The sequence below is a fragment of the Lindgomyces ingoldianus genome (genome assembly GCF_010093535.1).
Source record: "Lindgomyces ingoldianus strain ATCC 200398 unplaced genomic scaffold BDR25scaffold_4, whole genome shotgun sequence".
In the NCBI taxonomy this organism is placed as follows: Eukaryota; Fungi; Ascomycota; class Dothideomycetes; order Pleosporales; family Lindgomycetaceae; genus Lindgomyces; species Lindgomyces ingoldianus.
The window spans coordinates 711,395-735,326 of NW_022985165.1; the positions used below are offsets into that span (position 1 = coordinate 711,395).

The following is a 23,932-nucleotide window of genomic DNA, read 5'->3' on the forward strand; positions in this document are numbered from 1 at the left end:
TAATTAAACTCTTATAAACTTACAATAAAACTAAGATAGCTTACGCGCAACAGGTATACCCGTCGCACGTAAGCGCTATCTTAGCCTTATACTTACTAGATAATAAAGTATAGGAAGTAAAAGTTATTTATTTATTATCTTATTTAAATTAGCTTAACTACTACTTTAAAATACTACTAATAGAGACTATTAGTCTGTAGAGAGAAAAGTAGTGTAATAATTTACATAAATTGTTTTATCTTAGGTTGCTTAATAAACTAATACCTAAAGGTTTCTTGTATCTACTCTAACTCTACTCTAGCCTCTACTATACTTCTATTTCTCTAAGTGTTTAGTTGCATCTCTCTTGTCACGATCGGCATGCTCAAGCTACAAGCAAGAGGTGGTGTAACCTAACTAGATTAAACTAAGGAGCAGAGGAGCTGCTCTGCGAGTTTAAATATACATGTGCTCCCTGCTAAGGCACTACTCGTCGCGCAAGCAAGGGAGCTGAGGCCGCAGAGCATGTGATGCGGTACGCGCTGTCACATCTCTTTTATAGCTAGCTTAGTAGTTTTCTAATATCCTTTGTACAAAGCCTATAGGTGTTAATAGAATTCCTAGGTTTCTAAGTCCCCATGCACTCTTATATGCCTCTAAGTAGATTCACACCGCATTTAGACCGGTTGTCTTGCCTACGCTGTTATAAGAAATGCATTAGTGTAAGAAAAGTAGTTTAGTGTAGTCTTTATAAAAGTAAGTAACTTAAGTGTGTAAGAAACTTGCTTATAAAGTACGTTAAGTTAGCTATATAATTATATTATAAAAATTCACTAGTAAGTCTTTAAGTAAGTATAGCTTTTAAAACTTTATAAATTACTATAGTAGCTTAAATGCTTAAATTTAGCCTTTTAAAATTATTTAAAAAGCTAAAAGTTAACTAGTAGATGTATTATTAATTAAAGTATAAAGTGCTAACATTTTATTAAAGTAGACTATTTACTTATGTAGACTACTTGCTTGTAAAATATGTTACTTTTTTAAATTATTTATTATATTATATACTATACAATTGCTACACTTTTTTAAGTAGTAATTGCCTATAGCCTCTATTTAAGTAGTAACAAATAATAAATGTGTCTAAATAGTAGTATTTAGATACGCGGTTAGGCGTCACGTGTCATGGTCTTGTGTCACGGTCGTACGCACAGACAGATAAATACCCCTTTCCTTCGCACAGAATTAGAACAAGAAGAATCAACACCAGTTACCTGCAACCCCCCCGCGCGATGTGTACACCGTGCAAACCTCTTTGCTTTGCATAGCTAGCATGGAGCCCATTCAACAAAATGTTAATATATATATAATTAGATACGCTGCAGGTGCTTATAGCAAGCGCTAGTAGTTACTAAGCATGTAGTAGGTAACAAAAGACTCTATAAGCTTAAAATATAGCATATTAAAAAAGCCTATTTTAAAATATCAACACTAAGCTTAATTATTTCTTAAATAAATTATATATAACGTACTTTACAGGCAAGTTGCTTACACACCTGAGTTGCTTACTTTTGCTAAGACTCTACCACACTACTCTTCTTACACTAATGCATTCCTAATAACACTACTTAGACATGTTAAAAGAATGTTAGATGCAGCTTATACTTTAAGCTTTTAAATAAAACATAACACTTTTTAAGTAATGTGCTACAGCTATTTATATAGTCTTTTAAAAGATAATAAGTAACTAACGCGCTAGACAACCTTTCTAAGCTAATTATACAGCTAACTTATAAAAGCTAGATAATAATAAAAAGTAAGTAATTATTTAGCACATACTTAAGCTAGATACATAAGGATTTCCCTTTTAGCTAGTAGCTATAGCTAATATAGCTAATTCTTTACACGCTAAGCATAATATAAGCTATGTTAGTATAAACTAGTTTAATATATTTATTAAGTGTTACTTAAAGCTTAAAGTAAAGTTTAAGTGTAAGTATAACTATAAAAAAGCTTTTTATAAAAATTTTATAGTAATTTAAAGCTAGTTTAACCTTATAAAGAATATTAAAGCTAAGTATAGCATCTAAAATAATAACATATACAACTTTAATAAAATAAAGTTTATAATAGGCTAAATATCTACTAAAGTAGTTATTACAGGTTTAGAGAGATAAGAACAGCTAAAAGTAGTCTAGCTAGGTAACTAGAAGTAAACAACAGCTATCTAAGGCATTAATGCTAAAAAGTAGGCTATTCTGCTTTTTATTATTTTTTAGAGTAGTAACTACTTTTTAAACTAGTATAAAAAGAAAATTTTATTTTAAAATTAAGTTATTATAATCTCTAAGCGCAGCTAGACTACTAATTAGCTTAGTCTAGACTAGTTAAAGCACTTTAACGCGCATATAAAGAAGTGTACTGTTAGTAGCTACTATCTGCTAGTTATTAACAGCTATAAGAGCTATAACTTACTTTATTTTTAGTAATACTATAAAAATAATAAAATTATTACTATTTATATACTTTTTTACTTATTACACTTTTTATAGCTACTTAATGTAGGTTATTTTACTTTTTTAAAGAAGGTATATAAGTGCTAAGCTAAAAACCTTATGCGCAACTAAATTACTTATATTATAAAAATAAAGTTCTTACTATGCTTTAAAGTAGCTTATAATGCTATAATTACTTTTAGTAATATCTAAGAAAGGTTTTAAAGCGCTAGATTAGTTTTTTTTAACTTATAATAAGTTATAATAAGCCTTAATATAAAGTTACACACTTTATTACTACTACTACCTATATATAATAAGCCCTAGTAGTTATAAACCTTAAGTAATACTTTAAAACTTAAGTTATAATTAATACTTATAAAAATTAAAATTTAAAAGCATATAAATAGTTTACTAACTTTTATAGTTAAAGTGTTTAAAAAAGTCTTAAAGAGAGTAGCAATAATTATATATAAGCTAGTATTAGTGTAATAGAAAATTACTAAGCTTTAAGCAGCTAATAAGGCTACTATATAACATAAATTATATAAAAGAAAGTAGATTAAGGCAGAAAAGACTTTAATAATTTAAAAAGGCCTACACTTAACAGCTCTAAAGGAGTTTAAGGCGCGCAGTAACAGAAAGAAGGTAAAGAAGCAGGTGTAAGCTAAAGTAGGTAAGCTATCCTAAAGGCGCTGCAGACAGTGTAATTAAACTAGGCATAACACGCAAATGTGTAAACAAGAAGCAGAAGTAGTATCTAAATAATATTCTAGGCTGTACTGTACTATATAGTGCCAGAGCGGGTTGTTATGGGCCATAATAGAGTTTGTTAGGGTGGGGTCTTGGCAAAAGTAAGCGACTCGGGTGTGTGAGCAACTGTCACGGTCAACTTGGACATGCCTCGGACTCTCCCCGGAGAGCCCTCGGCCCAGCCTTGGGCACATGACGTCCCGTCACGTGCCCCAGCACATATATATATATCCTCTTACAAACCCCTAAGTCTCCTTAAGGATTTATCTATTAATACTATTCTATACCCCCTTCTGCGCTTCACGCTTCCTACTTTACAGTGCTCTTATAATTTAAATCCTTTATACTCTCCTACAGAAACATAGTTAGTTTAAAGAACAAAAGGCTACTTTTACTACTGCTTTTTAAGCTCTACCTTAATTAAAGAGCTATAACAACAATAGCTAACAGCAGTTGCACACGTAAAAGCAGGGCCACAGCCACTACCCCTTCTAAGGCTGTTCTAAAGACGCCCTATAATAACTCTAGTGCTTAACTTCTTAAGCACTTTATGTTTTAGCGCCTTAACTAAATTCTACTAGATTAGTAAGTATAAAAGGTAAAAAATAAAAAACACTAAGTTTTTAAGTTAAAGGATAAGTAAGACCTTAGAAACTATTAAGGACGCAGTTAGACTAAACCTAGAAACTTTTTAAGTTATACTAGACAAAGATTAAACAACCCTTTTATTACACTAAGCCCTTTAGGTTTTAGAACTCTAGGGACTGCTAGTTAGCTCTTTATAGGCTACTTACAGTAACTGTTAGCAACAGGGGCAAACGCAATACGCTGTAGTACTCTTCTAGGGCAGGCCTAAACTAGCTCTACTGCTGTCCTAGTACAACCCTTAACTAATAAAGCGTTTATATAATTACTTTTTATAAAAGCCTTTTAGCTTAAGGCTAAAGGAGCTTTAAAAGCTAAAATTAGTTAAGCTTATAAATAGGCCTAAATTACTTCTACAACTCTTAGCCTATCTCTTAGAACTACTTTAGATTAACTCTAATTCTAAGCTAGCCTAGATAAGACCTTAAGTTAGCTATCTAAAATTAAGGCTTTTTTAAAGCTTAGCTCTTTAAAAAAGTCTTTAACCCTACAGCAGATAGACACTTAAGTAAAAGATATAAATAGTATCTAAAAATATATAGACCTTTTAAATAACTTTACTACTTAAACTTAATAAATTATTAACTAGATCTAGTTTAAAGTCTATAAAGACCTAATTAATTACACTATTAATAAAGGCACTATTAAAACCTAGGCTTAGCTTTAAACTAAAGTACATAAGCTTACCTAAGATCCTCTTTTAACACAGTACAAGAACTACTATTACTTTTAAAATATAAAGTAGAAAGTAGGTAATACATTTAACACTTTTATTACCTAGCTATTTTAGTAAAAGGGTTTTTTAAAAAACACTTCTTTTTAAACCTCTAACAAAAAGAAACTTTATAAGATTAAAATTGCCTTTATATAGAGCTACTTTTTAGAATCTATTTAAAAAGAAATGCAGTGTAATAGCTTACTTAAGTCTGTAAACACTTAGCTAGAGTTTAAGCGCGCTGTACGCAACGCTAAAACTGTTGCTTACTTTAAGTAAGCTTTAATAACACCCTAGGCTAGCTCTAAAAACGCTTTAACTTAGAAAAAAAAGTAGTCCTACTCTACCTTAAACTCTTAATAGTAGTAAAAAGATAAAAGATAAGACTAGAAGCCTATAGGCTAATTAATAAGTAACTAATAGTCTTTAGTACAGAGGACTAATACTACTACAACAACGCCTTAAGAGACCTTTAGTAAACATAAGCTTTACTAAAAAAACTAATTTAACTAAAAGAATAATAATAGCATAAAAAAAAAGAAGCCTTAGTTGTAAATCTTACACACTTGCAACTAAGGCCTAAATTAAATAGCAAGCAGCTCTATATTATAGTTTAGGTGCAGCTTAAACTTCCTAATAGTAGAATAACTATCCTCTGTAGCTTTTATAACATAGGTGCTAAATTAAACTTAATAAACACTAGTGTTATTTAGAAATATAGCCTTTTATGTAAGCACTACTATAAAAAGCCTAACGCAAGCTTTATTAATAATTACTAATTATAGTTAGAATTACTATATAATCTTTCCTTTGTCTATACAGACAATAGGGGTACTAATAAAGAAGTTAGCCTTTAAAGATTCTAGTTAGCTAATTTCTTAAGTTATAACCTAATTTTAAAGTATCTTTAGCTGTAAAAAGCTAACCCTAAAATCTGTTTTAAAAACAGTACATTTAAGTAGTAAAAGAATAATAATAGTAGAATTTAGTTAGTATCTACTAAGAAGCTCTTAAAGAACTTTAGTTCTAAAAAGACTGCATATATGCTGCACCCTACCTCTTATACTATTTAACTAATAAGTAATAATGTTAGGAAGGAAGCCCTCTTAGAGGAACTGCTTTAGGGACACCCTAAACCTGCTCTGCAAGCCCCTAGGCCTAGTAGCAACATAGTGCAGGATGTAAAGTACTTTTATTATTAAAAGCTACTCTAGTTAAAAAAGTACATGCTTAAAATTTAAAAGCATTTTTAAAAGTATGTTAAGACATTTTTAAAGCTCTTATAGCTTTTTAAAGCTATAGCCTATTATATAGTAGCTAGTATCTATAATTAAGGCCACTACTAGGCCACACTGCCTGCAGGCGTTGCCTAGGTACTTCCTAACAACAGTAATAAGTATCTAGGCACTAATAATGCTAACAACGCTCTAGACCCTAAGGAACTTACACATGTTCCCCCTAAGTTCTACTCTTAGTAGTATACTTTTAGCAAACATTGTATAAACATCCTTAGGCTAAATAGTAAGCATAATTATGCTATAAAAATTAAAAAGGAAAAGAAGATTCTAAACTTTTTAATCTATAACCTCTCCTACTACAAACTAGATATCCTGCAGGAATACCTTAATGCGGCCTAGAAGAAGGGTTAGATACGCCTAAGCAGGTTGCTAGTAGGTGCTCCTATCCTTTTTATCTTAAAACTAGATAGGACACTGCAACTTTATGTTAACTATTAAAGTCTTAATAAAATTATAATTAAAAACTAATATCTTATTCTACTTATAAGTAAGATGTTAGATTACTTATTAAAGGCTAAAGTTTTTATAAAGCTTAACTTTTACAACGCCTACTATAGGCTTTATATTAAGAAAGGGGATAAGTAGAAGACTACTTTTAAGACGCAGTACAGGCATTTTAAGTACCTTATTATGCTTTTTAGCCTAGCTAATGCCCTAGCTACCTTTTAGTCCTATATCTATAGGGCTTTAGGAGGCTTGTTAGATAAGATGTGTATTGTCTATCTAAATAACATCTTTATTTACTTTAAAAATAAAAAGGACTATAAGTAACATGTCTTTAAAGTTCTTAATTAACTAGTAAAATAAAGACTATACTATAAGGCATTTAAATATTTCTTTAAAACAAAAGCTGTTAAGTTCTTAGGCTTTATAGTTACACTAAAAGGTGTAGTAATAGACTTATTACGTGTCTAGATAATTAAGGAATAGCCTAAGCTAAAAAGCTTTAAAGACATCTAAGTATTTCTAGGCTTTATAAACTTTTATTAAAGATTTGTCTATAATTACTTAGAAATTACACGCCTACTAGTTAACTATATAACAGCTGCTTAAGCTCTAAGTCTGCCCTATAGGGGCCCTAACTTAAAAAAAAAGAAGAAAGTAAAGCAGAATTATAAAAGTCTTATAAAGTAGTACTAGAAATAGTTCTAGCCTAAAAAAGCCTATAACACCTTTTTAACTTTTAAGTTAAAATTTATAGATGCCTTAGTCTTTTAGCACTTTAATTTATTAAAGCTAGTTATAATTATTATAAACGCTTTTAAGTTTACTATAGCAGTAATACTGCTTTAGCCTTAGTTCTCTAAGCTAGTAGTAAATTGCTACTAGAGGCCTATAGCCTTCTAGAGCTGCAAGTTAAGCAGCCTACAACTCTATTAGCATACACACAATAAGAAGTTGTGCGTAATTATAGAAAGCTTTAAATATTAAAGGTACTACTTAGAGTACGCCCTAAGCATAATCTAGGTACTCTTTAATTATAATAATCTGCGCTATTTTATAATAATAAAGAAGCTCTTCTTTAAGCAAGCCTACTAAGCAGAAGAGCTAGCGCAGTTTAATTTTAAAATTAAATACAAGCTAGGTCTAAAAAACCTAGCTAATAGACTATCTAAAAAACTTAATTATATAAAAAGGGTTTTTTTAGAAAAAGTAAAATTACTGTAAAACATAATGCTCTTAACTTTATAGTAAAAGCTTTAAGTGTAGGCAATTTAAACATCTACAGCTTATTACGCTAGTTAGGCAGCATGTGGTATAACTTCTCCTAACAGTAACCTGGCAAGGTGCTGTACTATACCTAGGGAATCCCTAAATCTACCTAACATAACATTAATTATTAAAGGTACACCTCTATTAACCTAACCTATTGTTCCTATAGACTATAGCAGTTATAGGGCGGTTAATCCTAAAGCGCTGCAGGTCCCCTACAGGGAACCTATAATACAACAACAGACCTAGGATGTTATAAAGAAGTTCCTTTATTACTCTTATATTTATAAAATGTTATTGCTAAACTATCTTACTATTATAGCTATATAAGATAAAAACACTTATGCTTTAAAAGTTTTAAAACATTTCTCTAAGTATATTAAGTAAGTGTAGAAAACTAATAAAGCCTATTAGTTAAATGCGCTCTTAATAAAAAAAAAAGCAAGTAAAGTAAAAAAAAGCACCCTATTTTAAAAGCATAACCCTATAGGTGTCCTGCGCAGAAATAGGAGAGTGTAGATTCTAGATAATAAAGCCTTATGTTAAAATATTTTAACAAAGAACTATAACAACTCTATAAAAAGGCATTATAGTGTTAAAAAGACTATAGACCTTCTTAAAAAGAAATACTACTAGCTGTACCTTTACTATAACGTTTACAAGTATGTTGTAAGGTGCGCACTATGCTAGCTAAATAAGATTTAGTAGTATAAGCTTTAAAAGTTACTAGAACCTTTACTTTTACTTACTTTTTTATAAAGGTACTACTTACTAGACTTTATTACTAACTTACTAGAGTTAAAAGACTTTATAAGTAGTACTTATAACTTAATCCTAGTACTTATTAACTGCTTCTTAAAGTATGTCTAGTACCTTTCTATTACTAAGACTATTATAGTAAGAAAACTAGCTACCCTTCTAAAAAAGTAATTCTTTATAAAAATAAAACTACTAAATACTTTTATTTTTAATTATAGTTTAATCTTTACTAGTTAGTTTTAGTTAGACATCTACTTTTACTTAAAAATTAACTACTAGCTTAGTACAGCTTTTTATTCTTAGACTAATAAGTAAACTAAGCATTAAAATTAAGAATTAGAGTTATTCTTATAGTTGTACTTAAACTACTAGTAGAATAATTAGTGCAAGCTGCTACTGTACACAGAGTATGCTTACAACTCTAAGAAACACTCCTCCTACAGCAAATGCCTAATACGCGTAGCGTACAGGGTCACTCTAAAGGGCTTTAATAGGGTTAAAGACAATTATTAGCTTAGGCGCCTGCCCTAGGTATAGGACAAGTCTAGAAAGGCACTAGCCCTGTAGGACTAAGTAGTTGCTTATCTCTTAAGATAGAACAAGCAATAGAAAGCTGCGCGCTTATGCCTTAAGCAGGCGCAGCAGCACTAAGTTAAATAGTATAACACTAAGTATTTAGAGAAGCACTTTAGTGTAGAAGATTAAGTTATTCTAAAGTTAAAGCATATTAAAACATAGTGTTTATTAAAAAAGCTTAATGTAATGTACTTAAAACCCTTTAAGGTACTTAAGAAAATTAGAAAGCTAGTATACTAGCTAGACCTACTATAATTAATGTAAAAAATCTATCCTGTCTTCTATGTTTTACTGCTAGAGCAATAGAATAAGCCTCTTTAAAAAAAGCCCTTCTAGCCTAGGCCTGTACATGTCCTAGAGACAGATAGCAGAGACTGCTATAAAGTTAAAGAAATTCTTAAACATAAAAATTTAAAGGTAAGATAATAGTTTTTTATAAAGTAGCTTAAGTAGCTTTTTAAAAACTCTACTTAAAAACCTAAAAAATACTTTAATAACTATAAAAAAGTTCTTTAAGATTATTAGCTTACTTTATGTAATATATTATAACAGAAGTAACAGCTAAACACTACACCTGTAGGTACCCCCTAGGGGACAACTGCACTAACTTTAGCACTTATAGCAAAACCTAATGCAATCTAAACTCTGCAACACAGAAATTGCTAAAGGAAGTTAGCACATAAATAAAAAAAAAATAAAGTAATAACTTATACTTTTTACTATAAAATTTTAACTTTATGCAGCTTACAAAGTTATAACCTAGAGCAGAGTGTAAATGTCTGTATTAAAGGTACTGTCTAGGGCCCTACTAGACCTAGAGAGGTCCTAGGTAAAGTCTAGACTAGGTATTATCTATATATATAACAGAAACATTTTAAAGATTTCTAAAAACATTACTAGCTACTCTCTTAGTAAAATAAAAGTTCTGCGTGCTTTTAATTTATTTATGCTGTACTAAACTGCTAATTTATAACTAGTAAGCTTACCTCCTTAGTAGTAGGTATATTTAGCCTATAGTAGTACTACTATTTCTCTTAGTTAGTTGCGTAGCTATTCTTAAGAAAAATTACCTTAGACTTAGACTAGATAATAGTATTATTTAAATAGTTTTTACTAACACTACTAAGACTACTTTACAGTAAAGTTAGCTATAATTTAAATAACTTATAATACTAAGACATACTTTATGCTGCTTATAGTTATGTTCCTAGAAAACCTAACACTATTAGGCATACTCTACTAGCGTAAAGCCCTTAGTCTTACGCTTTAGCTACTAAAAGTATGCATTAATATGCTCCCTAAAGGCTAGGGCGTATAAGAGAACATCCTCCTAATAGCAGAGCTAAGCCTTAGCGTCTAGGTTAAGTTCTTAACTTAAGTTACTTATAGTCTTAACAGCGCATCTATTATAGTTAAGAGCTTAGTTAATATAGTACTAAAGGATATTTCTAGCGCAGCAGAAGTAGAGATTAAGCTGTACATAGTTAGCATAAACTTAAAGAGCTCTAAAAGACCTACTTCTACACAGCTACCTACCTTCCTATTAACACAGCCTTTATAAACACTAAATAGTGTGCTTTTTATGCACACACTAGTGTTTATAGCTATGTAAAGATTAAAAGCTAAAAGCTTTTTACTACCTTTCTTAGATAATAGCACAGCAACACAGCTACAGCACTATTTTTAGATAAGTAGCAGCTAAGGCTCTAAGTAAGGTAAAAGCTTATAGACATGTGCAGAAATCTCCTCTTTAAAGCACTAGGCAAAAGATGTAATAGGCATAGTAAGAAAAAAAAAGGTTATAGCTAAAAAGACTAGTTAAAAAAGAGCTAAAGTAAAAGTAAAAAAAAAAAGGTTTAAAAGTAGTAGGAATAGTGTTTTATACCTAAACTTACACTTACTTTTTTTACTCTATGTAAAGTTTAGAGTTGCTTTAAAGCCTTACTACCTACAACCTGCTTAGTATAGAATATTAGAGAAATAAGAAAACATATAAACAGCTTAAGAAAACTGTTACTTATACTTACACTTAACTAACTAGAAGAGTAACTACTTCTAGCAAATAGTAACACATTAAAAGCATTATTCTTAAGCATTTTACGCATAGAGATATCTCTAAAGCACTAATTTATTAGTACTTAAAAGAACTAGCAGAACAACTTGCTTATATAGCACTATACCTCCCTATTTAGCACTTGCAACTCTAGACTAAAGCAGCTACAGATTTAGTTTTAGAAGCTTTATAGCACTAACTTTAGAACTGTTCTAGTAATATATTAAAACTCTAAGCTATTTTAAATAAAATTATAATATTATAAGCTTACTAATAACTATTTTTCTAATAAGAAAGACTTAGTAATTAACTGCTGCATTTAAGAGAACTACCTACATAAGAGCAGTGCATCTACAGATGCCTTATAGTACTTATAAGTACTAAAACTAAAACTTTAGAACTTTTAAAAGTAGACCTTAACTAGATAGTAAAAAAGAAAAGTTATAATCTTAAGTTACTTTTATAAAAGTAGGCTTTTTAATTATAGACTATCTGCTTTACTTAGCCTCTGCAAGCCTATTAGGCTTAACCTAATAAGATAAGAACGCTCTATATTAGCAGCTACAGCGCTAGTAATAATGTTCTAACTCTCCTAGTTGTACTTCTTTAGACATAGTTTTCTCTTACTAAGGTTTTCTAGAGTTTAGTTACTAGTAATAAGTACTACCTAGGCGTAACCTGTACAGTCCCCACCGCAGGTCCGCCTGGGGCTAGTCCAAGTTACCATGATATCCTACCTATCTAATTGCAGGATCGAGGACGACCTGCAGAAGGAGGGGGGCCATGTCACGGTCAACTTGGACATGCCTTGGACTCTCCCCGGAGAGCCCTCGGCCCAGCCTTAGGCACATGACGTCCCGTCACGTGCCCCAGCACATATATATATATCCTCTTACGAACCCCTGAGTCTCCTTAAGGATTCGTCTATCAATACTATCCTGTACCCCCTTCTGCGCTTCACGCTTCCTGCTTCACAGTGCTCTTACAGCAACTCGCCTGTGAAGTACGTTATGGTATTAAAATCTTACTAAAATTAAAAGATGTTAGGTAGTTATATAGTATTATAGGCAAAATTGTAAGTTCTTATTAGCAGAGCTTGCTCTGCTTCTTTCTGTGGACTTTAGTTTTCTTTAGTTAGGGCTTAGCAGCTAAGAATTACTGCTTTTAGCCTTTTTAGGCTTATGTAAGCATAAAAACAGCAGATCCTTAGATAATTATTTCCTACGTAAAAACTAAAACCTTGCTGCGCGTGTTGTCTAATACCTGTCTAATACCTCTTGCTATAACTTATAACATAGTACCTTTGCTATTTAATGCTAATAAACCTCTTTTACTTTATAATAATTATTATTACTTTATAGATCTACAAAGAGACAGGACGTTTCTTTAATAAAAGGTTTAATGTGCGCCCTGCAATACATAAATTTAAGTAAGGAAGCGCCCTACCTAGGGCAGCCCTATACCTCTACTGCTAGCTAAGAGGTGCGCTCTTACTAATATTACATATATTATAAATAACAGACTACAACTCTATATCCTGCTATTATCTCCTCTAGTACCCCTATGTTGTTATTGTTCTACGCTATTAGACTAGGCAAATAATATGTTTAAAAGAAATAGCAAGTAAAAGACTTTATATTAAAAGTGTTACTAATTAAAAAGTAAAGTTAATGTTTATACTATAAATAAAAAACTAGTACATGTATTACTTTTTATAAACCTTAGCTTATTAAGCTCTCTTCTTTATAACATTTCTATATAATAGACGCTTTAATAATTTCTCTAATATAAAACTTTTAGCTTATTAGGTAACTTTTTTTAAATACTACCTATGCTATTTACTCTAATTAGTTTAAGTATGTAATGTACTTAAAAGCTACTATTAATATAAAGAAGGTTTTAGTCTACACCCTCTTAGTTATAAAAAGCAGGTATAAATAAAAACAACCTTAGTAATAGTTTAAATAAAGACATTAACATAGATATTTTCTTAAATGCTAAGCGCTATGCGTATAATTTTCTATCTACACCTGTACTTATAAATTTTAATAATGTTAAATTCTTTAAAGACTAGGCTATACTAGAAGTTAATAAAAGCTATATTAATAACTTCTATAAAAGTCTACTTAATATTAAGTTAGATACATGCACTACCTATAATTAAAGGTAGTTTAACATAAAATTAAATTAATAAAGTACTTATAAAAAGTGCACTACTAATTTACTTAAATATAGACATAAAAAAAAATTTATTTTACTTTAAAAAAATATAAATAACTTTAATTCTAGCTTTTTACTAAACCTTTTTAAGTTAACTACTACTAAAGAGCAACTACTAGCATGTGTATATGTTAATATAATAAACCTTTTTACTAGAGTAAGTAGGCACTTTATGCATTATAAATAACTACTAAGTTCTTTATTATAACTTTAATAGAATGTAAGTGCTAATGTATTAGTATTAGATAAAGTATTAGACTTATTAATTTATAAGCACTTAGCTAGCTGCTATCTATAGCAAGCGCATTACTATCTAGGCTTAAGATGTGCAGCTTGTTATTTACATTACTTAGGATTTTAGCTAGTACTTTAACTTTGCTAATAAGTACTTGTGTAAACAGACCTACTAAAAAGTGTTCTTTTATATAGTATTTATAAGTATATAGGTCTTTGTGTAGAATTTATAAAAATATAGTTTATAAGTTTTAGTCTGTAGACTACTTTTTATTGTCTGCTCTACTTATAGTCTTCTTCTATAAGCTTCTTCTAATGCAGTCTTCTTCTCTAGAAAGAGTTTAATAAGTGACTTAAAACAAGCTCTGCTTATGCATTCATTTATAAACTGTTATAGTATGTTATAAATTTAGTAGTAGAAAGCAAAGTTTAAGGTGTTGGTTGCCAAGCCATGGACAGATTAACGCACACAATGGATCCGCAAAATTGCCGAATCACATCTGCAACGGCCCGCACATAGCATTTCGACTTGCATGTAACGGCATCTAGCGTCATGGTCTGTTTACACTCCTCTATCACCACGCAAAATCCTCCTTTGTAGACTCCCAGCGCGCATAAATCTTTCTCTACTGATAGATCACTCACAGGAGATTAACGTAAGCCTCCCACAGTGACTAATCGAACAATAGCACGCGGTGGCCGTCGCAAAAATGTTTCCTCGAGGCCATCGTTCCTTACCCTACCCCAGTCCTCGACCATGGGTGGGCAGCACCAGGGGATATTTCATTTGATATATGTAGTGGAGCCTCTACACCAGTAGCACAGAGCATGGTGCTCTCTCTTGCACTCAAAGGTCAGACGTCACTTCTGAGTAGCGTCACTCTCGAGTTCGTGTCTGTCAGGACAATCAGCGGTGCGCACAAACAATCTCACGTCCGCCGGCAAACTCTCCGAATTCGTCGGGTACAGCGAAGGGCTCCTTGGATATGCGTACACTGGGCACTGATTTGCATGTTGAGCGGGATATCATTATTGGGACGACGAAAACTATACTGAAACACTTGAGCAATCTCAGAGCTGCTGCTACTATCGTCAGGAACAAGTCCTTGTTCACCAATCTCCTTTATATGGCGCTAGTACTGACCTCTCGATAGATCTACTCGACTGTAACCATCACGACTTCAACTACCTTTAACCAATATTGTCCGTACCTCCACCGTCCCTGCTATTCACCTCGTTCCGCCTGGAAGCGTCAGGTCACCAAATTACTTGATAGGAGGAACGAATCGGGATTTAAGCGGAGCGATGATATCGCCCGCGACAAAGATCACTCCTCTCTATAACTCAACAATTCAATTGCGCGCTGCCTCGACCTAGATCACGCGATACTGCCCGGTTTCGGTATCTCCGACCTGAAGCAGCCCACGGCCCAGTGCACTACTCTCTCTCTCTCTCTCTCTCTCACACACACACACTCTCACACACACACAGTCTAAACCCTCCCCCTTGCTCCTCACTCCTTGTTCGGAACCGGTCGCGACCGTCATCTTAGCGAATATATACGAGTCATTTGGATATGGTCTCATAATATAGGGAATGGCAACGGATTCTAGACACACATTTTATTATCGAGGAGACTGGAAGAAACCGACCGAATCAAGATTAGCCCCTCTGGGCATTGTTGTGCTTTACGATAGGGTTCAATTAATCGCCAATAGATCGCTTGAATAAGAAATCGCAAGGTGCCGCCTCAGTGGAATGAATAGTGGTGGAGACACCGTTGAATGAGCACACTCTCCGCTCAAAATCCCAGCAGAGGCTAAATATCTGAGGTAAGAACGAACGGCCCACAGAATTGCTGACGCTTGGTGAGCCCTTGAGAGTTCGATCCTATCACACCTTCAAAAAAATAACCCATGAGATCTTCTACGTCGATGAGGGCTTTGTAACTTTGGCCTTAGTTGCATTTCACAAATAGCCCTATACGGGTGATTTGTTGTGCGAATGTACGGGACTTGCAGAATACGGTGCTGGCCAAACACACGTTGAAGACATTTAGTGGAAATGGATTACGCCTTTATTTTATGCCTTACCCACGGCTCCCCCCAAAAGTTCGTTGCGGCGCTGAGCTGACACTGCATGGAATGCGATTCTTTGGTGAGTAAACATTATCCCTCCACACTAACTCTTCTTACTTGCGAACATGGATCAAAGGGCATCTTAGATCCTAGTGCTTTTGCAATAGTGATTACGTCAAAGCTTCTATTAGCACTGTCCATCATGGCCGATTTCTGATCTGGGCTGTTTAACGTTGTTATCAGGCCATCAGTCGCCCTTTGGCGTCTTAATTGTCCTTCCTCTACTCTCATTCAGTCACCTATCTTTTCTCGGCGGGAACCCCCATTGCCTTTTGACCATTTCATGGCTGAATTGATACATGGAGGTAGATACATGGAGGTGAATATCCATTCTCGTCTAACGACAAGAGGGGTAATTCATTGTGGATTCCGCTTGCATATCCTAATTGAACCGTGCCATAGAGTGTACCTGCCGTATAGCCCTACTCTCATTTAAATTGCCCGCTGGATTCCTCCATGTTTGATGCTTTTCTTAATATACCCTCTGAACTGGACTTGGCCAACTGAATATTTGAGAAGGGATATTTCTGCAAAGGAGGTACGTAACCTTGTGAATTTAGTGTACTAGTGGACTTCAAGGAAAATGTCTGTGAAGTAGCTTACAGTAGTTTATTCTTTGCATTCGAGTTACTGTTTTTGGTGTATCCTCCCTACACCCTGGGAATTCAATGTCTCATGATCAAAGCATCTTCCTCTTCCTATAGATTATCCTTGAAAAGGTTTATAGCACAATCGCTTTTACTCTTCACAAGACCGTGTGGACCTTATTCAGGTCTATCTATTGCTCTCAAGCAGTTCTGTACATAAGTACATTATCCAACCTAGGTACCACATTTCCACGCCTTCTATATAACCTCTGTGTAACAGAGAAAGTACAGGAATATCCTTTCTTCTATAGAACAGCATGAACTCCGTTCAGCGTGAACTCCCCTGGGCGAAATGAATCAAGGGAAAATAGGACAAACATCGTAACTTTTAGAGGACACTTCCTTACGTTCGGACTTCTAGTTACAGGGTCTTCTTGTGTTAAAGCTCAGCAACAATAAAATATTGGTAATACTTTATATGTCCATGGTTTTACTGCCATTATGGTGTAGGTGCTGCTTAAGAGGTCGAACTACTAACTCTATAGGCCAAAGATGTATATATTACCACGAAGTGAAGGAGTTCATCTACGGTCCTTCCCTTATCCTTTCAATCTAGAAAGGCCTTTGATGAGGGTGTAGGGGTAGGCCAGGGATAGAATGCGACTTGAGTCACTATATTCCCTTACAATCAATCAATCAATCAACCCCCTTATAGAGATCTTGTTAGTCCCCTAACCTAAACTTAAGCTGAAATTCTCTTTAAGGCTTTGTAATGTATATTATATACTGTAGAATTGTTTGCATGTTTGCATAGAGAACTTTGGACGAGCCTGAGAAGAACCCATTATCGTTGTCGATAAGTAGGGATAACTACCCGCTAACCCCTCAATATATTTTCTTCTAAGATGGGAGGTGGAGCCTATGTGGAAGGGGTCTATAAATAAACCGAAGCTCTTCTTAGTGTCTTAGAGATTTAATAAACTCTTTGTTCCTGAACTTAGGCTCTTCTAGGAAAACCGGCCTGCGTTAAAAAAAAAAGTCTCTGGAGTATAACGACACATTCAGTGATTAAGAAGGCTTATAAAATGGCGTGTTTGAAAACCTGGCTTGTCCCGTAACTATCAACATTCATTTACCGTCTAGTTGAGATGAATGAGTCACTACCATAACCCACCATACCCTCTCACTCCTAATGCAACATTGCTCATGGAGCCTGTTGATTGAAAAAGATGTGTATAGTCGAAGAGATTGTCGGAGGCCAGCGCTCGGCGTGGATGGTTGACTCACATGCAGTTGATCGACTGCAGGTGCCCAGATGCTCGCAGGTGGTGCCCAAGGCGTTAAACTAAGCCTCATCAAGTAAGTTGGGGTGCCAAGATAGTGAAATAAGCCTTAAAAAGTGTGAACACCGTAAAGCACCGAGGGGTCATTTCAGAGAGCTGCTCAAAATTTAGAAGGCAGATTTAATAGAAAACTCTTTAAAAGCTTTCCAGGCAACTGCGAACTAAGTTATAGCCCCGAAACCTTTGCTAAGAACCAGCCGCTGTGAACTTAGCAACTGCAGTTGGTTCAACCACCCACTCCGAACACTGGCGGAGGCTATGGCTTGTGAATAGTTGCTGGTAAGCCCTTGGTGTCTCTGGGGTACTAGAGTTTTATAGAATAGAGGTAGTCTAGGTAGATGACGAAGTCTGAATGAAAGTACCACGAAGCGTAAACAGGCCGCAAGTAAGGGAGGTTACCCTGTTCTTCGCTTCCGCAGTTTCCCAGTTATATTTGCTATAAATACTCACCCCACCTACTCTTCTACGCGTAGCCTCTGTCCCGATTCTGATGATATCACCGATATACAGCTCGAGGGCACGACCTAGAGGGTAGAACGGTGGTTGTAAAACCGCAACTTACAAGGCGCTTACGAGCATTTCGGGGTCAAGATGAAAGCGGGCGTGAACACTGGACATGAAGCGGGAACTAGAGTGCTTGCTATGAACTCTGAGGTAAGTAAGATCAAGGTATTTATCTAAGGGTAAAGAGTGAAGAGGATTATAGTAGCTCTAGACCTAACTACATAGCCGCAAATCCAAGCCACTTCCTAATGTATGGGAGATAGGATCTCACAAGGCTTGATTGCCGTCGTGTATACCCATGAAGATGCGCCCGTGTATTCTAAGATGAAGTATTTCATGTTCCTTCCCTATGGCAATTGCGCGATGTCCGACTTGAGGCTTTAAAGGTGTAGAATTGTGGATACTGTGTTTGCCCACTCTTCCATACCGTAGGAGGGGCTGCTCACTATACGTCGAGGTATTCGCAGAGAAGGACATGAGACGTACATGGAAGGGAGACAGAAATTTCTATAAACCAGGAAGCTCATTCTAATACGAATAGCCTGGGAGTAGTAACAGATATGATCTAAAATTTAGAAGTGCTGTGCCGAAGGGTGGTGTATAAGGGGACTGATGGAAGCTCCTTACAGTTATCTCGCTCGATTTGTCCTGCATTGAAAGTGTAAGTTGCCGGCCTAACTGAAAATAGTCACGCCTATAGGCTATGATTAGATCGTAAACAAAGGCTATTGTCCTGCTTCGTGCTGTGGGGGATAAAAGACGTGAAATATAGTTCGAAGATAAGCTTAGTGAACGGAATCATCTCCAAGAGCAGGTTCTAGTTTGCAATAATTGGAAAATAAAATGGGCATCGCAAATCAATGGTGTTGGCATTTCAGACATATTCTTCTGAGCAAGTAGTGGTAGAGGTGGCATGAGAGATCAGTGTTTGCTACACAACCAGCCTCATTACTCCGACAGAGGAGCCATATTTTGTTTCTGCAACTTCCGGCTCTGCCGCTGCCGTAAGCAATATCGGTCAGTAGATCCCGAGATCAGTGAGAAAGAGACCCTTGTTGAGATTTCGGGAATGAATAGGGCCTGCAGAAAAATTTCCGAGCATTTTCGTGGACATCGTGACTCCTCTTCGTGAAGTCAAGGATGCTTGTAGTTTCTGAAATCCCATGATCCAATCGAGGCGTCCCAGGAAACCTGTTGCTGCAAGTTTACGCGGGAAACAATGCAAGTCCTTGAAAGTCTCCGCGGCTGCCCCAAGTCCTTGGTGAAGAGGAGTGCGACTGTATCTCGTAGAGATTGGCAGGGCCAACAAGTTATTTCTTTGAGTCTGAAAATCTCGTACGGTATGAAGATGTTCAAAACTGTTGCCTGCCTCACAAGGGCTGACAGGAGACTCGACAAACAGAAACTACAGACAAGCGAAGCAAGATAGCACAGCCGTAGATAGCAAGGAAGGCAAACAAATGAGTGACATCTGACGACTGTAGAAATTCAGCTTTGTCCAAATGGCTCGGGCATTTCATCAGGGTAATAGGGCGCAGGTCTGCAATCCTTGCAGAGGCGTTCTCGTGCAGCGCTTCTCGCGTCGATAATTGTCTCTTGTACTTTGCCTAGATCATCCGGAGTATGTAAAAGAACGTGCACGATAAGGGATCGGCCGCACCTAGTGAGAACAATTACCCCGTCCTCATTGCCTCAATTGATAGGCACGTGCAGAAGGTGGAGCCAGCACTAGGCGAGAGGAGATTACGACAACACACATGCAGTGCCCGATCTTGTGCTGGATGTTGTACTCAGCTGACACAAATATCCTGCAGCGTTCAGGGGCAGTAGTCGCTTTCAACGTTAGTAGCTTTAGTGAAGAAAATAATTGGACGCAGAACAGGATGGGCAGGAGTGTCGTGATTGACGCACTGGCCGTGAGGTAAATTGAAAACGCTGAGGGATGTTGGAGATCAGCCGTTCCAGTGTTGTCGTCCACGGAGAATGAGGTATTCACTCGCTCGCAAGCGATGGCGCCATGGAATCAATACGGCATTAACATGCTGCGGCACTGTGGCGTTTTTGATTGACTCTCCCCGGATTATGTTCTGCAGACTTGTAACGTTTACACTGGCGATAGGCGCAGCTTGTGACGATGCTCGCGCTGTGGGCGGAGCACTTTTTGGGGGGTTGGGTGTCGGTCCACAACAGGCAAGTATGTCCAGTTAAAACCTGAGACAAACAGTCGTCACCTGCCTTCCAGAAGCAGCAAGTGTGTAGCAGCCGCGCCAATCATGCGGCTCACGTCATTTGGCAGCCCTTCTCGCAGCCCTGCGGTTTGCGTCCTCAATGCTCGCACGGGCCAATGGTTCATGGGCTGATCGAAGGGATCAAATGTTCTACAGCGGCTCCACTGTGTTCTCTACGCTCGGAGACCCGCCGAGAGCATAGCCAGAAGGCTGTCTGCATATATCCACCTGCAAGCATGACTGATGAGACGCCTTGTGGCCTCCAGCTGATTCACTTGGGCTCGATGAGGAGCACGTTGGACCGCAGCGTGTTGATGTCAGCAGCTCTTGAAGCAAATCCTCATGAGGCGCAGTCTGGAGCATGGGCGATGCAGAGGCATATACAACAGCGTGGTGGCGTGTGGGGACTCCAGGGATGGACATGTGGAGCTGACAGCAAAGGCAAGCTGTTGTATTGCTGGTCATTTGTAAAGAAGAGGGTCTTGGAGAACCCGCAAGCCCCTAAGGCGTTTGCGTTGTCGTTAGCAGGCGATCCACGGTACGACAAGAGCGACGAACCGGGCTTCTCGCGCCCGCAGGTTCCTCGGATGCCATCGGCCGCCCCGTACGACACTATTGCTTCGCTACCAGGATGTGATAGAATAACATCCTCAAAGACCAGCGTCTTGGATGAAAGAGCAACCGTTGATTACGCAGCTCAATCAGGCATCATGTCCGCGTGCTAGCGTAGCATAAAAGTAAAAAGTCCGGTTCGACTAAGAAAGTAGTCAGTAATGCGTAACCTACGCCGCTATCCGACGCATCTCCCCACGAGACAACAGAGTATCGAAAGGATAGGCACATGTAGGGCGGAGCTTCTCAATGAGCTAGGTTGCTGAGTCAACAGCGATAGATTTTCGGTTTAGAAGAAATCTAAAGAACCATTCATTGTCTTTCGTGTGGGGTTGAACAGCTCAACAGTTCCACGAGATCCGTTGTGCGAGTCCTCATGTCGCAGATATCCAGTCGTGCAAAGGGCTCGAGACGCAGCTAACCATGCTCCCGAGCCATAATTGGGATGCTGTACAGTCTTCATATTTTGTCGCCAACATGGCAAAGAACCAAGAGAGTGTCCCTGAGATCACTGAACCTGTGTTTCCACACTACTCGTAGCGGTCACGCCAGTTGGCATGATCGCCAGCTGACAGCCGCCACAGTCAGCTAGTGGCAGTGAGTTTCTCTATATGCTGTCATAACTTGGAGTCTCCATACCTCGAGAAGTGAACAAGGAACACACCCCAAGATATAGTGGAAGGCGTTGAATCTTGCATCAGACAAGGTCGGGAGATCGCCACCTGAACATGATCTTTCAGGACTATTTCGACGGAGGCTGGTCCAAGGTATCAGACGAAGGTCGGGTTGTCCGAGACAAAGACCAGTCTGCTGGGACGCTGGAGAGCAAATGGTTCCCGTCGATAGTCTGTCGAGATATTGCTTAAGGGATAATAGTGATGAAGTCTCCGCTTGACTTTCCCATAGAGAGCCTTCGACTCTCATCAGTGGCGGCCCGTACCGCTGCTGGTAGACGTTTCTCTCGAGAAGGGATCACCGCATCACGTCAGCCCCTTCTGACCACCCAATGGTGAATTGCGATTAGCGCAGCCACTGTGTAACCCCTACGCCTGGCCGGGCGTAGGAAAGAGTGATAGCCTCACTAGAGCCTGTCGTCGTAGTTGACAGCAGGAGCTGCTCTGGCTTACACAGTTTGCCTGAGACATTGGGTTTGAACAAGGGCGGGCATTTAGAGCGGTTCCTGTTTCTCCCGAAGTATATTCGAGGCTGCTGCAGGCGGCCAGAAGACAACAGACGTCTTCAGTTTGCTTGGGCGCCGACCTTCGCCGTCAAGGGGAGGAGCGGGAGGCTGCAGGTCGGTGTGCCTCGAAATCATATTCCCTGCAGCTTAGCTGAAAATCTTGTGACGTTAAGATGAGATGCAGCGTCCGAGGTATTGTGTGACGTCCAGATTGCCCGCTCAGCCACCATCTCAATCTACGCTCCAACGGGCTGCTGTGCCGTGGAGTCGTGGAATGAGTGGCCTCGCATGTCCATGCTGGGTCAGATGGCGCGGCGAGCCCTGGAGGCCGCTCGGGACAGCGGGCACAGGCCTGCTTCCTTTGGCCTCCATCGAAATGCGTCAGATGACCGAGGACAGGCATGAAATGGGAGAAGCACGCTTTGGGGCGGTCTCATGTTGGCTGCTGCCGCAAGCCTTTCGGCGAGCTGCTTGGAGGGTGCTGGAAGGGGCTTTCTAGCGGGCTCGGGGTAGCGATTGGGCCGGATGGCTGGACGCTGCAGCGCGGGCGGAGACAGACACTGCAAGGGATGCAATGCGAAGAGATTGTCAAGATGCGCTCGCCGGTCAGCCCCGAGTGTTGGGGGGCAGCGCGCAACGTGCTAGACACATGCGGGCAGCAAGAGATGTCACGTCCAGCGCGTGGAGCACTGGAGCACTGGGAGTTAGGAGCAAGGGGAGCAGCGCTGCGCTGCATCGACCGCTGCGTGCGATGGTCATCGCCCGTGAGAGATTATGGCCTCATGCCTAGGTGGTTCATGGTGGAGAGGAATCGAGGCGGGTTGGGCGGGCTGGGCACTTGCCGGGGCACCGACGCACGGCGGAAGCAGCCATGGCCTTGTGCCGAGAGCTGCCTAGCGCGCGTCCGAGCGGGGAGGAATAGCCGCGACGAACTGCACGTCACCGGGTCCATCCTTCCCTTCCAACCCCTGGCCGTGCCAGCCCTCCATCGCACCTTCGCATCTCCACCTCAAGCCTGCTTGCCATGGAAGGAGGGAGTCGCAGGAAGTAAAGCGCACCTGGCCATGGCCTGCTGTGAGGATGATAATACTTGCCGTTGGGGAGTCCTGCCTTCCTCCCTCCCACTCCTCCGGTCCTCCACCCTTCACGTCCACGGCCACCGCAAATTGCCCCCCGGCGCCCATCACCTCCGGGGCACTCATTCACTCACCGTTCAGCCCCGTGCCAAGCCATTCATTCCCTCTGCAGAGTCCACGAACTGGCTGCCACCAGCCCGCTTTCAGATCGTTGCGCAGCTCCCGAGTGCTCGGGACCGTGATGTGCTTGCGAGCGAGACGAGCCCGGATCATGGCGCAGCGCCGTGATTGAGGCCAGCTGCTGCTAACTCGAAATGCCCCGTGGTCCCAGAATTCTCCAGGCGAAGGGTTGCATCGCACGCCTGCAAATGGCCTGCAAATGGCGGTGGCGTCTTTGTGCAGGCCCTTCTTCTCTCGCACTCGGCTCTGTGACAGGTAACGGCTCACCGAACAAACCTCTCCTTTCCTTCTGCCCTCTGCCCTTCCGTTTCTCTCGTCCAACCGTGGGTGTGCCCCTCAGCTGCTGCCGGCCCGTGGCCTCTCCAAAGCCAGCAAGCCAGCTATCTCGGGCCCGCCTACGATACAGTGCTGACCGGCCGTTGCTATGCAAGCAACGCCCCCCTCTCTGACGCAGAGCAAACTTTGGTCATCTGTTCTCTGCATGGATTATTCTTAGAGGCTGGTCGAGATGAAACATTGCTGTCCCAAGCGGGCGGCCCTTGGCCTGCCGTGTCGAGGCAGCCCCCATCGAGTGCCGTGTCGTGGCCAATGTTCCTGCGTCGCTGCACGGGACTGTGATGCTCTACCAGACGAGCCAGTCAATTCAC

At 38.7% G+C, this 23,932-nt stretch overlaps 4 protein-coding genes across 4 annotated transcripts; 2 read left to right on the forward strand and 2 right to left on the reverse strand.

Annotated features, from left to right (window-relative positions):
* Positions 1 to 14,810: 14,810 nt before the first annotated feature.
* BDR25DRAFT_350042 (uncharacterized protein) lies at positions 14,811 to 16,542 on the reverse strand (the record flags this gene model as incomplete). Its single annotated transcript, XM_033694625.1, has 14 exons — positions 14,811 to 14,897; positions 14,955 to 15,018; positions 15,057 to 15,186; positions 15,214 to 15,237; positions 15,289 to 15,393; positions 15,424 to 15,467; positions 15,535 to 15,572; positions 15,633 to 15,771; positions 15,815 to 15,907; positions 15,968 to 16,019; positions 16,057 to 16,147; positions 16,207 to 16,225; positions 16,325 to 16,353; positions 16,486 to 16,542. 14 exons carry the CDS (start codon positions 16,540 to 16,542, stop codon positions 14,811 to 14,813), a joined length of 972 nt encoding a protein of 323 aa, XP_033552589.1.
* Positions 16,543 to 17,223: 681 nt separating this feature from the next.
* On the reverse strand, positions 17,224 to 18,486 carry BDR25DRAFT_350044 (uncharacterized protein; the record flags this gene model as incomplete). The annotated part of the gene is made up of 7 exons (XM_033694626.1): positions 17,224 to 17,280; positions 17,324 to 17,553; positions 17,700 to 17,791; positions 17,849 to 18,015; positions 18,079 to 18,154; positions 18,231 to 18,254; positions 18,281 to 18,486. 7 exons carry the CDS (start codon positions 18,484 to 18,486, stop codon positions 17,224 to 17,226), a joined length of 852 nt encoding a protein of 283 aa, XP_033552590.1.
* A 1,847-nt stretch (positions 18,487 to 20,333) lies between these two features.
* BDR25DRAFT_379274 (uncharacterized protein) lies at positions 20,334 to 20,994 on the forward strand. Its single transcript, XM_033697597.1, has one exon. The coding sequence runs from the start codon at positions 20,354 to 20,356 to the stop codon at positions 20,960 to 20,962; it is 609 nt and encodes a 202-aa protein (XP_033552591.1). The 5' UTR covers positions 20,334 to 20,353; the 3' UTR covers positions 20,963 to 20,994.
* A 1,436-nt stretch (positions 20,995 to 22,430) lies between these two features.
* BDR25DRAFT_310235 (uncharacterized protein) lies at positions 22,431 to 23,393 on the forward strand (the record flags this gene model as incomplete). The annotated part of the gene is made up of 1 exon (XM_033691139.1): positions 22,431 to 23,393. The coding sequence occupies one exon, from the start codon at positions 22,431 to 22,433 to the stop codon at positions 23,391 to 23,393; it is 963 nt and encodes a 320-aa protein (XP_033552592.1).
* Between the last annotated feature and the right edge of the window lie 539 nt (positions 23,394 to 23,932).